Genomic DNA, 13,817 nt, shown 5'->3' with positions numbered 1-13,817 from the left:
TAAGACACCAAAACTGAAGATACGAAAAACACGGGCCGCACTGGCGTGACACGAAGCTCCATCACGAGGGCCGTTACTCCCGAGTCCCGCGCAACTCGAGAACCCTCGGATCTGCCCCGCCGGTACTGGATTCCCATCCTCTACTTTCGCTCGGGCATCTAGAAGACGAAAATTGGGGCTGCAGAGGGCGGTGTCCCGTACTACTCACTGTTCTCTGCAATGTTCGTATCTATGAAAGTCTCATCGTCGGCCGCTTCACAGCGCGCTGGCCGGCGAGTTTTACCGGCCAAGCCCATGGGGGGGGCTATCATTGGCTTGCTAAATCTAGATCACGGTGCTATCGCTGTAGGTGGAATAACGAGCCCATAAATTTGTTCTTAGATCGAGACTCAGAAGACTGTTAAGACTGAAGCTAATAGCTTCGCCGCGTATTGAAAATACGGTTCTCGTCTTCCTGCTCGTTCTCATTTTCTCTTTGTTGAAACTTGGCGGTGTTAGTCTTTCACCGCAGTCGACTTTTTGCCTAGTAGGCACCCAGCTTCGGGCAGCCGCCGATTGGGCTCGGAGCGCGACCGACTTGATCGCTTACATGCTACGCTAGAAGAGAAGTAGCATAGATAGCATGCAGATAATTTAAAGAAGAAGGTCAAAAGCATGATCGAAGAGGACCGACTTGGGTAAGATAACAGAGGGTAGCTATCTGGAATGAGCCGACACGGAGCCTAGGACCCTAGACAGCCTGAACCAAAACAGCGGCGGGTAACATCCATCAGCGAAAAAAGCACACTATCATTTAGGGGTCGCTGAACACGTTCTCCGATATTGGGTTCATCATAGACCGTCATCGGTCTCTTCATCATCGAGGAGATCGACCATTTCAACCACCGCAACAGAATCTTCAGTACGATTTGAAGGTCTGTCCAAACGTCCCTCCGGAACCCAAGAAAATGCCAAGACGATGCCCATGGAAGAAACAAGAAGGACACTGAAGAGGACAACGAATCCCAACTGATAGGCTTGCATGACTTGTTCTTCGTCAGCATTGGTATAATACACAAACCACTACCGAACTTGCAGGTGGCACTTACCTTTGGACTGCATATCACCACTCAATGTCCGCAGGTTGTCGATGTTGAGTCACGTCGCCTCAGCCTTCTGAATTCAAAGTCAGTCAAGTAGTTCTTTGATTACCTGCCTTAATGCCAGGTACGATCAGGGGCATACCTTAGCTGTCTGCTCGTCCAGGCTCATCGTTTTCAACACACCCTGAGACACATTCTGTATGACTGTCGTACTCAGGGAAGTGGCAATGAAGACGCCTAGGGATCTCACCATAATAAAACCTCCATTCATAGCGGCGTGATCACGTTGCTCACCAAGACTTAGCAGCGTCAAAAGCGCACTGGGGGCCATCATTCCGACCCCAAGAGAAGGCATTATGAGGCAAAGGCTATACAAAGAATTTGAGGCTTTGTTTGCCGGTAGGGCAGTAGCCATAGCTACAAGCCCCAAGGCACCCACGAGTAAGAGGACTTGGCTCACGCGCAACGTAGGCCTGGACGTCCGTAGTCTTGCGATCGTCGTCCCTGCGACTGCACTCATTGCCGTGAATGCAATCGATGGTATGACAACATGGGCGCTTGCTTCGCCCGCTGACTCCAGCCGGACAGCCCGAAAAAAGAATGGAATGTTGTACATGACTTGAGTGAGGGGTCAGGGGTTCAGCTTCAGCTGCGTGGAACGAACATCTTGGTGTTATATATAAGATTCACTTACACAGTAGTTAATCATGGAAAACATCAAGGCGCTAACCATGATATTCCTGTAAGGGAACTGAATCATCAAAGGAGGGAGAACCGGGTACGGCGCTTTTGCCTCTACGCGTAGCAAGACAAAGGACACTGCGCCAAATAGTGCCGAAGCCGTGAGGATCAATGGACTTGTCCAAGGTAACACGTTACCTCCCGTTCTAAGAACGAAAACCAGGCAAAGCAGAGAGATCATCTATGGTTCTGTTCAGTAAGATTTTGATAAAAGCGGGAAATTGAGTCCAGACTTACAAGCAACAGCGAGCCTCTCCAGTCATACGTCTGAAGCAGGTTCGTAAGGCATATCTTTCCCTGGCTTAAAGGCTCTCTGTAGGAATTCTCAATGTTTGAGGGGATCCATAAGTACACCATGACTGCAGAAAGCAGACAGAATGGAAGTTGAAGTCTGTACACATAGCTCCATCCAAAGTACTCGACAATGGCACCACCAGAGATTGAACCGAGCCTGGAGATTCAAGTAAGTCTCAGTCAACGAAAGTGAAACAGAAAATCAATGTATGCTCACGCGGACCCAGCTCCATAGTTGATGTAGTTGAGCGATTGGTAATGGCCTCTATTTTTAAGACCGACAATGTCTGTCAATACAATAGATCCTTTCGGATTGTTAGCTGGCCATGGATTTGCTATAAACCGTGCTTAAAGAGACTTGTGCTGAAGAGCATACCCACAGTCGTCAGTCCGGCAACAGCGAGGCCGCAAACGCCTCTCGCTAATATCAGTCCTGTCCAAGATGTTGTAAATGCTGCCAGACACGAGCCGACAAGAAATAAGAAGGCGGTTGAGGTATAGATAATACGACGACCTATGCAATTGAAAAGTGTGACGTAAAGAGGCTGTACAGTAATGGAACAAACGAGGAAGGCGTTTACTGGCCACGTTGAGACCTTGGTCTTATCGAAATGAGAGGCGATGGCTAGATGTGACGATGATGACAGTCCAGAGTCGACTGCTGTGACCTAAGCACGTATTTGTTGTCAACATACTACGAGTATGAAGGACATCCAAGGAGCAAGGTACTCACGAAGTTGGAAACGAGGATGGCTAAGTTAGTGTTAGTGTTAACGATACATAAATCTCGGGATGGCTGTCTCGTTGAGAAATGACCTTTTGGCAACTTAAACTGCGAAAGACTTACCGGCAATACTTAGGTAAAATCCAAGATTCTTGGATCTTCCAGCGCTCCTCTTGATACTTTTCAATGAGGTAGTCATTTTTCTACTAGAGTTCACGGTAGAATAATTGATATGGTTTAGACGCGATTGCTACACTCAACAATCAGTCTAAGATGAAGCTAACAAGAAATTGAAGTATGAATAAAGAGAATGAAGAATCGCAAATCAACTGAGCACACAAATCCTTAGTCGTACTCGCTCTCGTCGCCTATCTGATATTCGGCTGAAGGCACTCTAGCGTGGCCCGCAACTTCTCGGTCGTGATGCAGAGAGGCTCGAGATCCGTAATCCTCCGGCCTAACGCGCTCGTAAGACTCCATTGGCCGCTGCTCTCAGACTGCAAAGGTGCAGGGTTGGGCCAATGTGTTCACAAGAGTGAAGCAGAGCAAAATGAGATCGTCAGGGAACGAATTCGCGTCGATAACCCAGTGCAGCGGTGTCTGTAAGGCCACCCGTAAGCCGCGGCAGGGCGCCCCATAACCCGGCGACGATAGCCCGGAATTCAACGGCCGAGGCCAAGAGAAATTCGGAGTAGCTCCGGGGCACGGGCAGCTTGTAGAAATCTCCCACTTGCAACAACGCCTTGGCCGTTTTCTCAATTTCGATATGAGCTCTGAAAGCCGGATTCCCTGATTGCTTCAAGTCATTGAATGTCGGAGACATGTTGCCCGTGCCACGAGTGGCAAATAAGTGGCCGCCCTTACCACCCGCGAAAGTCATCATAGCCACCTTGTCGGCCCCGCCGAGACTCAACAAGGCTTTGGGGGCGCGCCTAAGCGACTCAAGTAAATCCTCCACCTGTTTTCGATCCATCGTAATAAGACTGGCTTCTTTGAGGCAGAAAGTGAGCTGAAATTGCCGCGTTGGGTGCTTTGATACCCCGATTCGGACCAGGGCGTCTTCATAACAGCATAGAGGTGCGGTAACAGGCATTGTGCAGCCTATCAACCCATATTGGAAGCCAGAGGTAGACCTCGACGACCCGATAGTGAAGAGTAGGCTATTGCATTGTGCCGTCTGCATGCCGTCCGTCGTGGTGGCGATTACACCACAAGAGAGGGATGGGCAAAGTCGGCTGGCATCCCACATGGCCTTGTCCACAGCGGTCTCAAGTTTGAGCCCGCTGTGGTACAGGTTCGCAACGCGACTAGCCAGCATAGACGTCAGAATGGCTTCGCCACCACCACTGCTATTAACAGATAGCAAAATCAGCCATGGAAACAAACGCAAAAGACGAGTACCTACCATGCCACGGCGATCTGTTGATCGGCATTCAGTCCAGCACCCAGAATAGCTGTATCGCCGAGTCTGCCAGGATGTTTGAACATCATACCTCCGGTCGAATTAGCCGCAGCCAAGTGACCATGTGAATCTAGAACAACTGCACCAACGGTGCCGTGTTCGAGGACTTCCTTCTTGTTCTTTCGCCAGTAATTCATGCTCTTCTCTGTTGTGAAGAAACTCTTGTCCACCATATCCAATCCAAGACGGCTGGCGAGCTGGTCAGCCCCCTCTCCTACAATGAAGACGAGCATAGTGGTATCCACAGAGTCAAGCATGGCCCTCCCGAGCTTGATAGGATTCTTGGTCTTTTGGAGACATGCAGCAGCTCGGTATGTCGCTGTCTTGCCGTTGATAATTCCAGCCTCGAGCTTGAGATTATTGATAATTAGTTTGATATTAGCCGTGTTGTGGGAGAGTCTGATTCGCACCTCGTGAACGCCGTCTCGGTTGACGGCAGCTCCCTTGCCAGCATTGAACTCGGCGAAGTCCTCTAAATCTGCCACAATCTCAGTCGTTACGTCTATGGCTCTGGAGCCCGCACGTAGCCGCTCCTCGGCTTTCTCTACCAAGTTCTTCAAGAAGGCTTTGGTGGTGGCATATGAGACGTCATCCCCTATCCATGATTCTGATGCACCTCCGTGAAGGACTATCCCAAAGGGGATGTTCATGGTTTCGATTTGGTTGGGTGTATGACTGAGCCGGGCGTTGCGATATGTTCATGCGTAATTTGATCCAGATTTTTATGCTAGTTTTTTTCTTCAAAGTCGCAAATGCAGCGAAGAGATTTTGGGCAAGGCTGCAGCAGCAGTTGTGTTGCCCTTTGCAGATTCTCCTCCCAGATTACCTTCCGCAAGACCCATCGAGTCGAAGAACAGATTGAGATTTACTTTGAGAACACTACTGTAAGGCCACCATTTCCGTGAGAGGATTGCCGTACTCCGGGAGTCCGGTATTACCGGCTTCACATCCCTCAGCCTGCATCCGCAGAAGAGCGCTGGGGTGCACTATGCAGACTTGGTGACATATAATAGACGTAGGAATCGAACATGACCTGAAGCATAGTATCCTTTCAGCAGCAACAGCAAGCACCAAGCAATATCACCTTCTACCAAACATCATTCGCTAAATTAACTCTCAAACATTAACAAAATGTACTTCTCCGTGGCTCTCGTCGCCGGCATTGTTGCCTCCGCTACCGCAATCCCCGCCAACTCTGCCCGCGTAGGTGTAATCCAAGCACCGTATATTTCGTCACATCGAATGCTGACATGCAGATGTAGACCGTTGACACCGTCGCCAATGAACTCGCCTGTGTGGCTCGTGGCGATATGGCATGTGCCGGAGTAATACGAAGGTACCCACCCTGACATCTCAGAGGACACAATGACGACTAACATCTTCAGCTTGTCTCCAAGCGCTCCGAGACTGAGCTTGCCAACGAGCTTGCCTGCGTTGCCCGCGGTGACATGGCCTGTACCGGCGTAAGCATTCTTCTGCCTCAATCGAGGAAGAACCTAGAGCTTCACTGACGATATCCCGCGCCTAAGCTCGTCGAGAAACACGACCTCGAGATGGAGCAGCTCGCTAACGAGCTCTCTTGCGTCGCTCGTGGCGACATGGCCTGCGCTGGTGTAAGTCATCCTCCACGTGGAGTATCATGGATTGAGCACACGGATCTAATCATGTTTCAACAGCTTGTTGCCTAGAAGGCTTAACAATAGATTCAGCCAAAGAGGGAGCCCGCGCTGTCCACACGTACACAATCATCTGCGGCGGGTGAGTGCACTGTCTTCCAAAGCACTTGGGAGAGAATCTTCTATTCAGGCGAGGAAGAACCCGCCATATGGATATATTCCTCTTCGGTATGGTCTCAAAATGAGACCGCAAAATCATAATTAACTGGCTGGCCTTGGGAAGCCATGATGATGTTTCCATAGCGTGGCAAAAAAGAATTAACTAAGGATCTATCATCACTGCTCGTTTTTCTTCCCATGCGATCGCAGCTAAAGCTCTTTTCCGGGTTCCTATGAGCGAAGTGTCCCCTCCAGGTCATATTTATCAGAATGAACGCCGCTGCGAGCTTGACATTATAAGCAACCCTCAAGCAGATTCAGATGCTTAGGAAAAAGAACCAGGACATGAGTTTGAGTGGCTGCAATAAGTTTTTCCACTTTGACTACAAGTGTGAGATGGTGCCAGGTTCTCCGCTGTTGCCCAAATGAAAAGCAGGTATGAAAGACCGTGGCCTGAGTAGTCGCAGCAAGGCAGATCTTCAGTAGGAGAAAAACGAGCTTCCAATCGTCGTGTGTCAACGATCGTTCAGAGATGTGACAACACATACTAGAAGAGATCTTCAGTGTCCTTAGAGGCCGCCGATACACACACCTCGTTGGAGACTTTGATCCGGTGACTGAAGCCTGCTCTATGCCAACTGTTGTGGCTGCGTAGTGCTTACCGACTCTGTAGTGACCAGTCGCTACCAAAAGGTGTATGATGCGCTAAGTTGTTCCAGGCGCGTATTGGGCATCAGAACAAGACTTTGGGGTAAGCCATTCATTAGCCAAGCCATCTCGAATTGTGGTGGTGATATGCGGGCTGTGAAGGATCATTGCTAGCTGCATGGTATCGCATGCAACGTGTATCTACCCCCTCTTTACTGAAGGCCAGCCTGCCTTGGTGTCATGAATGATCACAGCATGTAAAACGCACTGTGTCTGGCCAGCCAAGTGATCAAGTATTTCTCTTAGTTGTCGCCCAAGCTCTCGGGTCTTCTCCTGATCACGCAATTGATCCCATCGGCCAGTCCTTATCCGAACTTATTCAAGATGGAGAGCCCAGTTGATAAGCCAAGATACCAGTATCGTGATCTCGACTGGACCGCGATATTCCCAGGCGCATGTCGATCGATGCCCTGTGCATCAACCAGACCGACCTCGAGGAGCGCAACAAGCAAGTCCACATCATGTGCGACATCTACCGCCGCGCAAGTCATGTCGCCGTCTGGCTAGGTCCTGAGAGGGAGGACAGTAAGATGGCTATGGCTGCTCTGCGCCATCTCGGCGAGCAGGCCGTCTACACCGAGCGCGGGGCATGGAGGACGAATCCACCTGGATGTAGTAACCCAGAGCTGGCTCGCGCATCGGTTCCGCTCCCTTACAACGAGCAGACCTGGCGATCCATCGCCAGCCTATTGCAGCGTTCCTGGTTCGAGCGTCTTTGGATGTGGCAGGAGGTTCGTCTAGCCGACGAGCGCTCTTTCATGCTATGCGGTCCCGACAGTATTTCACTATCTCTATTCCGTCGCGCAATCTTCTGTGCCAGCGACAAGAAGTTCCTTCCGAGCAATGAGGTGCGCGGGTTGATTCTTGACGCTGTCGGGGTGATGCTGGCATTCTCCAATCGGCCGTTCTTCCGAGAGCTACAGACGCTCAACTGGAAAGGATGCGCGAATCCCCGGGACAAGATCTACGGAGCACTGGGGGCTGCTCCGGCGGCAATCAGGGAGCGTATCACTCCAGACTATTCCCTGCCAGTTGAGACGGTGTATGGCCAGTTCTGCAAGGCGTATATCGAGTGTCTGGAGAGGCTGGACTTTCTTGGCCGTTGCAACATCGACGCTCGTGAGATTAAGGGGCCTACTTGGGTCCCAGACTGGTCGGTTCCTGTTGATCGAGCAGTGCGGCTTCCGTATGCCGATATCTTCTATGCGGCCGGCGCTTCAGCCGCAGAAGTCAGCTTCAGGTCTGATAGTGGTGGGACTGATGATCAAGTCATGACTCATGGAGGCTGCGGGAGTCCACTGCGGCACCGTGTCTTTCGTAGGTCAAAAGTCACCCCCTGACTCCGACGGTCTCCTTGCCGCTGTGAAAACGTGGGAGGCAGAAGCACTCTCAACAGAGCGATACGCGCCAACAAACGAGAGAGCAATAGACGCCTTTGTCACACTTCTCGGACTGGGATACTTGATCGAGAGGTGGCCGCAGTGCAACAGTCTCCTCACGATACCTGAGGCGGCAGATCTCTACGGCAGAGAGTTTATCGATACCAAAGGCGACACAGTCTCTCACAAATCTCTCAACTTCATCCGCGTACGGCATCGGTACTTCATCAAGACGGACACGGGGTACATGGGCGCACATCCCACGCGCGTTCAGAAATCGGAGACAAGCTTGTAGTCTTGCTGGGTTGTCCGTCACCCTTACTTGTGCGACCAGATCCAGCTTCGACTTCGGAGAAGCAACAGTACAGGGTCGTAGGAGCGACGTACACTCACGGTCTGATGGACACAGAGGCACTTCTCGGTCCCTTGCCAGAGGGCTGGAGGGTACGGATGGCCAGGGAGTCTGGGTTCTTTGACTCCATGCATTTCTTCTCAGTAACCGAGGACAAAACGACAAAGGAGGATCCGAGACTTGGCGACGACCCGCCAGAGTGGGAGAGGCTTGAGGCTCTGAGGACGGGCAATGATCCGTGGAACTTTGCTCGGTATCGGAGTCGGAAGACATGGGATGTAATCAACTCTGATCCGAGGTTGATGCCGGACGCCCTGAGATCACGTGGTGTTCGTGTTGAGTGTTACAGCTTAGTGTAAACTGGGTCACAACTTACACCCTGACTGAGGTCTTGTTCTCGTCTCGGTATTCTCACCAATGATTTCATTCTTGGCCACATGTTTGTACTAGAACATGACAACAATCTTCTAGTCACTTCACGATAAACTTGATACATGTTGTAGATACTATGCACTATTATTACAGTAATATTCACCGTTCAGTATACCTTGTTACTCACTATCCGAGCAGTAGACAGGCCCCAAACGCTGCGAGTCAACAACATCGTAGTGACTAGATTATAATTATTCCATACGCCGCGTGTGTCAAATCGCTCATTGTATCTGTCACACACTGACAGATGATCCCTTCTCCACATTGTTGGGGAGAACTGCCTACTTGATCGACAGACCTACCTCTCAGTGAATCATCCCATGGTCGTATATTCAGCCACAACCACACAATATGCTACCAACCAAGCCCATATATACATACCCCTTCAATTCCACTCCTGTCACCAGTACAGCAGGCGCCTTCCTAGGTCGGTTGGTCAGGTCAAACTGGCTGGGTGGTGGAATGGTCAACAATTAATTACCCCTTCAGCCTAATCGAAAGGCTCCGAGTTCGACTTCGCATACGATCCCAGCATGAGCACTATAATAACCGCCAAGAGATGTAGCCACACCGGTGGTGAACTCTTTTTTTTTTTTAATATCATAGGTATTTCAGGCTGAACTATTATGCTAGATAATACTCCTTTGGAGTCCTGCTACTCTTCATTCTATAACACCCAAGATGCCCATGTCTTTAAGGTATAGTAAATCTATCTATAGGTAGACCAGAGAGGGTTTAGGGGAAGTTCGACCTACCTTACTTCTTAATCTCTACTAATAGTGTCGGCCTATCTTGACATCGTTAGGATCCTCAACGCCAGCGGCAAGTAGTAGCAACACGGTTCGCGAGTGGAATCAACTAGACCCAGAGGTTCGACCCACCTTCGAAGATGGACGGCGGACATAGCTCAGTTGGGAGAGCGTCAGACTGAAGCGGGTCTCGAAAGAGAACTTGGAAAACTTCATTCAATCAATCTGAAGGTCGTGTGTTCAATCCACACTGGCCGCATCTTGACCTTTTGCCATCGTGACTGATATTTTCTCGATTAGGTTAGGTTTCTTAAGTTCCTTAGCCATTGGGGAAATTCAGCGGAAATGAAGTAATTGGGGAGTGAGTAAGTAAGTATTAAGTGAATGTTTATCAGTAGATGTTGAGTTGGCTGTTTGTGTACTTGAAGAATATGACATGCCTACTTATAGAGTACACCTAGGATCTCTCTCTGCTTACTTGTTTGTAGTCAGAAAGAGTCGATGCATCTTGTTGTAAGTGAATTTGCAGAGCGCTGGAAGAGGTGTGGGAATAATCCCATTTTACTGAATTGTAAAAATCAGATAGATGACTATCGTTTTTGGGAACTGGGTAGGCAGGTTTTCATGAATACTTATCCTTCGTGACAGGAAATAACAGACCGCAAAAGGCATGTGTTTTATAAGGCTCCCGGGATTGAAACAGAGCTGAACTGGACCCCTTTTGATCAGCCGGCCACGCCGCTACGGCTGTGGGCGCACTGACCCGCCCTACAGTCGGGACGGGAAGCTCCAACCAACGTCACACCCCTAACGCGCCAGTACACGAACGCCAGCTTCAACTCTCCTCTCAGCTTCAAGCCAGATGCTCCTCCGACCGCTTCCACCAGCAGCCCACCATGTCGCGCAGGACGGCAAAAGGAGACTATATTGAGACCGTACGCCCTCCTTCCCCGCGATCCATCGTCTTCCAACACAATCCGCGGACCGAAACCGCCTACTAACTCTTTCGCGCGAAAATACAGGACACGGGCAACAAGGTCGCCCGCAAAGCGACGCTCGTCGGCACGCAAAACATCATGCTAGGCGGAAAGACCGTAATCCAACCCGAGGTCATGATCCGCGGCGACCTCGCCCGCTCTGCGCAGCCCTCGGCAGGCGGCGCCCCAGCCAACAGCACAGCCGTCGCCATCGGCCGATACTGCTTCCTGTCCAGGGGCGCACTCCTCCGGCCCCCAGGACGAATGTACAAAGGGTGCGTCATGACTCAAGACGGCGAGAAACGTAACGGCCACTCGCTGACTCTTTCTTTCCACAGAGCCTTCACGTACATGCCCCTCCGCATGGGCGACCACGTCTTCGTCGGGCAAAACGTCGTCATCCAGGCCGCTTCGATCGGGAACCACATCCACATTGGCCGCGACTGCGTGATTGGCGAGTTTGCGATTGTCAAGGACTATGTTCGTATACTCGAGGGCACTGTGGTGCCGCCGAATATGGTTATACCGAGCTTCAGCGTCGTCGCGGGCCAGCCTGCGCGCGTGGTGGGCGAGGTGCCTGAAGGCGGGCATGAGGAGTTCGAGCTCAGGGAGCTGTACAAGACGGTTGGGAATAACCCGCAGCCCTTGACTGCGTGAGGTAGCTCGGTTCTAGGCTAAGAGAGAGCTGCGACACGGCTAGAGTGGTGAATTTTGAGAAACATGGCATGGCACATGGCCGCGCGATAGGAAAGGAGTTTGGCGTGCGTTGATTGAGGTTAGAGCTCAAATGATACCCTTTCTTTTTTGGAGTAGAGACTGCACGCTGTCTTCTTACTTGCCATGATGAGTATCAATACTCCTTCACTTGTCCTTTAGAGAACTTCGCGCTGGTCGGTCTACACTCGGTCGATGCACGACGTCGCAGAGGGGTTCCGGTATGTTTGTTCGATATTCTACAGCCGAAAGCTACTGCTACATTGTTGAAGCAATCGCAAAGTCTATGAACAGCAGATCAAGATACCCTCCAACACACCTGCTTCTCATACCCAAGAAAATCACCGCGGCGCCACTGCTCACACTAACCTCCAAAATGCCCTCAAGGCTCCCCCGGCCAAATGGAATCGGCCAATTGCCTCACAAGCTTCAACTTATTGACCATATCCTGATGCGAAACCGAGTTGCCCAGGTGGTGGCTCGCAAATCCACACTGCGGACTAACTCCAATCCTCTTCAACGCCTCCTCGCGCGTCTGTCCCGCGCCCTGACCGACATAGTCAGCAGCCTGGAACACGCGCTCCTTCAGCTTCTCTACGTCTTCGAGCTCAGGGAACTTGGACGTGATGACGCCCAGCACGACGTTCTTGTGCGCCGGCAGCTCCTTCAGAGGCCCGAACCCGCCGGCGCGGTCGGTGTCGTACTCGAGGAAGTAGGTGTCCGCGTTGATCTCGTTGAACAGGCGGGAGGCGATGCGGTCGTAGCCGCCCTCGGAGAAGTGTCGGGAGTAGGCAAAGTTGCCGCGGCAGAGGTGGATGCCGAGGTGCATGTCCGCCGGGCGCGAGGTGATGCAGTCGTTGTAGAGCCTGATGTAGGACTGGAGTAGAGCGTCTGAGTCTTCGCCTGCGTCTTTGAAGCCTTGAAGCATCTTTTCCGAACAGAAGTCTGGTCAACATACTCTGTCAGCTAACCGTGTTTCGAGGAAGGATCCGATTTGGAAGAGTCCCAAGGGGCTTCACTTACACGCCAAGTTGGGGTCGTCGATTGTTACGTTGCGGACGCCGTGGTCGTAGAGGACCTGAAGCTCGGTCTGGTACGCCTTGGCGATGTCGGCAAAGTACTCCTCGTCGTTGGCGTAGACGTCCTTGGGATAGGCGTGCCCTTTTTGGTAACGGAGGTGATACCACTCGGGCGCGGGCAAGGTCAACTTGGCCTCCTTGACGCTCTCAGGGGGAATGTTGCTTTTGAGGAACTCCCATTCTCTCAGATAGGTGCTACCCTTGTGTTTGATCTTGCCAGTGCAGAGGATGGACTCGCCAGGCTTGTGATCGCTCTCAACTGGTGTTCAATTCCCGTCAGTCTGCCCATCCCACATGACGAGTCTTCCTGGCCCGAGACTTACTGAAAGCCGCAATATCTGGCACGTACATGCGAAAGATATCCCAGCTTGGCGTGTCAACCTCCTCGAACCCCTCTAAACCAGGGAAGAAGTTGCCCCAGAACTGGTGGCGGCGGTACTCGCCGTCGTTGATGGCGTGGAAGCCAAGGTCCAGCTGCGTCTTGACAATTTCTCGCACGCCCTCCTCCTCGAGGCGATTGAGCTCCTTGTCGTCTGCAAGCTCCACGGCCTTCTTCCCGTCCAAGGCGACGCGCTTGTCGGTCAGGGCTTTGGGCCGCAGGAGCGAGCCCATGTGCTCGGCGCGGAAGGGCGGTTTCTGGTGGTTCTTGGACGCCATGATTTCTTTCTGGTTAGGCAGAGCTAGAGAATGGATTGCAATGGAGTCAAGCTAGAAGAGACCTCCTGGTCACAGCGTATATATAGACTTTGGTACTCGTGACGAGGCGTGGGGTTGCGAAATGGGATGGGCCTTCGGCATTGCAAGATCCAATGGTCTCAAGTTAACTAGGTTGGCCGGCCATTCAACCAGATCTCGCGAGCGTACATTCTGGTGTAGGGTCACACAAAGCAAACAAGCATGCGCTCCTTGCGCTCCTCGGCCGTGGATCCCCGTCAGGACGATGTCATCCCGTGCCACCATCACCACTTCCCCCGAACCGCCCACCCACCAAGATCCCCGCTTTCCCCGCCTTTGTCATAGCTTAGTCGAGAGGGTCTGATCATATGTTTATTGACGGCAGATGAGTAGAGCGGCATCGGGATCGGTTATCAATCAGTAGCCGCTTAAGTAAAGGCGAGTGTTTCGAGGTTGAGCGTGGTTCCCGCCCCGTTCCACGCAATAATCTTTCTTGAAGTTGGCTTGCTTCTTCCCGACGCTGCCAAGGTCATACGCCGCAGCAGCACAGCCGTAGAGACGCTGGATGATTGTCGTTCGAGGAAAAGAAAGCTACATGTAGCTTGCATTCGAGTCAAATACCTACGCAAGCCTCTCAACACAAAGAATAGTCTGGTATGTAAGTGCTGACTGGA

General features: G+C 51.6%; 6 protein-coding genes and 1 non-coding gene across 7 annotated transcripts; 4 read left to right on the top strand and 3 right to left on the bottom strand.

The window, feature by feature from the left end:
- Positions 1-831: 831 nt before the first annotated feature.
- On the bottom strand, positions 832-4,953 carry BDP81DRAFT_451935 (uncharacterized protein; the record flags this gene model as incomplete). The annotated part of the gene is made up of 12 exons (XM_060592694.1): positions 832-1,025; positions 1,089-1,095; positions 1,225-1,656; positions 1,777-2,004; positions 2,061-2,274; positions 2,335-2,452; positions 2,494-2,785; positions 2,851-2,870; positions 2,965-3,047; positions 3,483-4,190; positions 4,247-4,295; positions 4,335-4,953. The coding sequence occupies 12 exons, from the start codon at positions 4,951-4,953 to the stop codon at positions 832-834; spliced, it is 2,964 nt and encodes a 987-aa protein (XP_060442603.1).
- A 481-nt stretch (positions 4,954-5,434) lies between these two features.
- On the top strand, positions 5,435-5,991 carry BDP81DRAFT_396710 (uncharacterized protein; the record flags this gene model as incomplete). Its single annotated transcript, XM_060588224.1, has 5 exons — positions 5,435-5,506; positions 5,566-5,628; positions 5,689-5,766; positions 5,833-5,916; positions 5,980-5,991. The coding sequence occupies 5 exons, from the start codon at positions 5,435-5,437 to the stop codon at positions 5,989-5,991; spliced, it is 309 nt and encodes a 102-aa protein (XP_060442602.1).
- A 314-nt stretch (positions 5,992-6,305) lies between these two features.
- Positions 6,306-6,788, bottom strand: BDP81DRAFT_64275 (uncharacterized protein). The gene has a single exon (XM_060596097.1). It carries the CDS (start codon positions 6,622-6,624, stop codon positions 6,373-6,375), a length of 252 nt encoding a protein of 83 aa, XP_060442601.1. The 5' UTR covers positions 6,625-6,788; the 3' UTR covers positions 6,306-6,372.
- Positions 6,789-7,181: 393 nt separating this feature from the next.
- On the top strand, positions 7,182-8,876 carry BDP81DRAFT_396709 (heterokaryon incompatibility protein-domain-containing protein; the record flags this gene model as incomplete). Its single annotated transcript, XM_060588223.1, has 3 exons — positions 7,182-8,037; positions 8,108-8,456; positions 8,534-8,876. The coding sequence occupies 3 exons, from the start codon at positions 7,182-7,184 to the stop codon at positions 8,874-8,876; spliced, it is 1,548 nt and encodes a 515-aa protein (XP_060442600.1).
- Positions 8,877-9,845: 969 nt separating this feature from the next.
- BDP81DRAFT_t240 lies at positions 9,846-9,957 on the top strand. The gene has a single exon. It is a non-coding gene; the product is annotated as a tRNA-Phe (tRNA).
- Positions 9,958-10,594: 637 nt separating this feature from the next.
- Positions 10,595-11,332, top strand: BDP81DRAFT_325704 (dynactin Arp1 p25 subunit; the record flags this gene model as incomplete). Its single annotated transcript, XM_060584998.1, has 3 exons — positions 10,595-10,633; positions 10,721-10,950; positions 11,014-11,332. The coding sequence occupies 3 exons, from the start codon at positions 10,595-10,597 to the stop codon at positions 11,330-11,332; spliced, it is 588 nt and encodes a 195-aa protein (XP_060442599.1).
- Positions 11,333-11,771: 439 nt separating this feature from the next.
- BDP81DRAFT_325516 (5-methyltetrahydropteroyltriglutamate-homocysteine methyltransferase) lies at positions 11,772-13,125 on the bottom strand (the record flags this gene model as incomplete). The annotated part of the gene is made up of 3 exons (XM_060584983.1): positions 11,772-12,334; positions 12,413-12,727; positions 12,792-13,125. 3 exons carry the CDS (start codon positions 13,123-13,125, stop codon positions 11,772-11,774), a joined length of 1,212 nt encoding a protein of 403 aa, XP_060442598.1.
- Positions 13,126-13,817: the final 692 nt, after the last annotated feature.

The sequence above is a fragment of the Colletotrichum phormii genome, assembly GCF_030913505.1.
Source record: "Colletotrichum phormii strain CBS 102054 chromosome Unknown BDP81scaffold_16, whole genome shotgun sequence".
NCBI classification, from domain to species: domain Eukaryota; kingdom Fungi; phylum Ascomycota; class Sordariomycetes; order Glomerellales; family Glomerellaceae; genus Colletotrichum; species Colletotrichum phormii.
The sequence above is the reverse complement of the archived record's forward strand: the minus strand, read 5'-3'. Positions and strand labels throughout refer to the sequence as shown.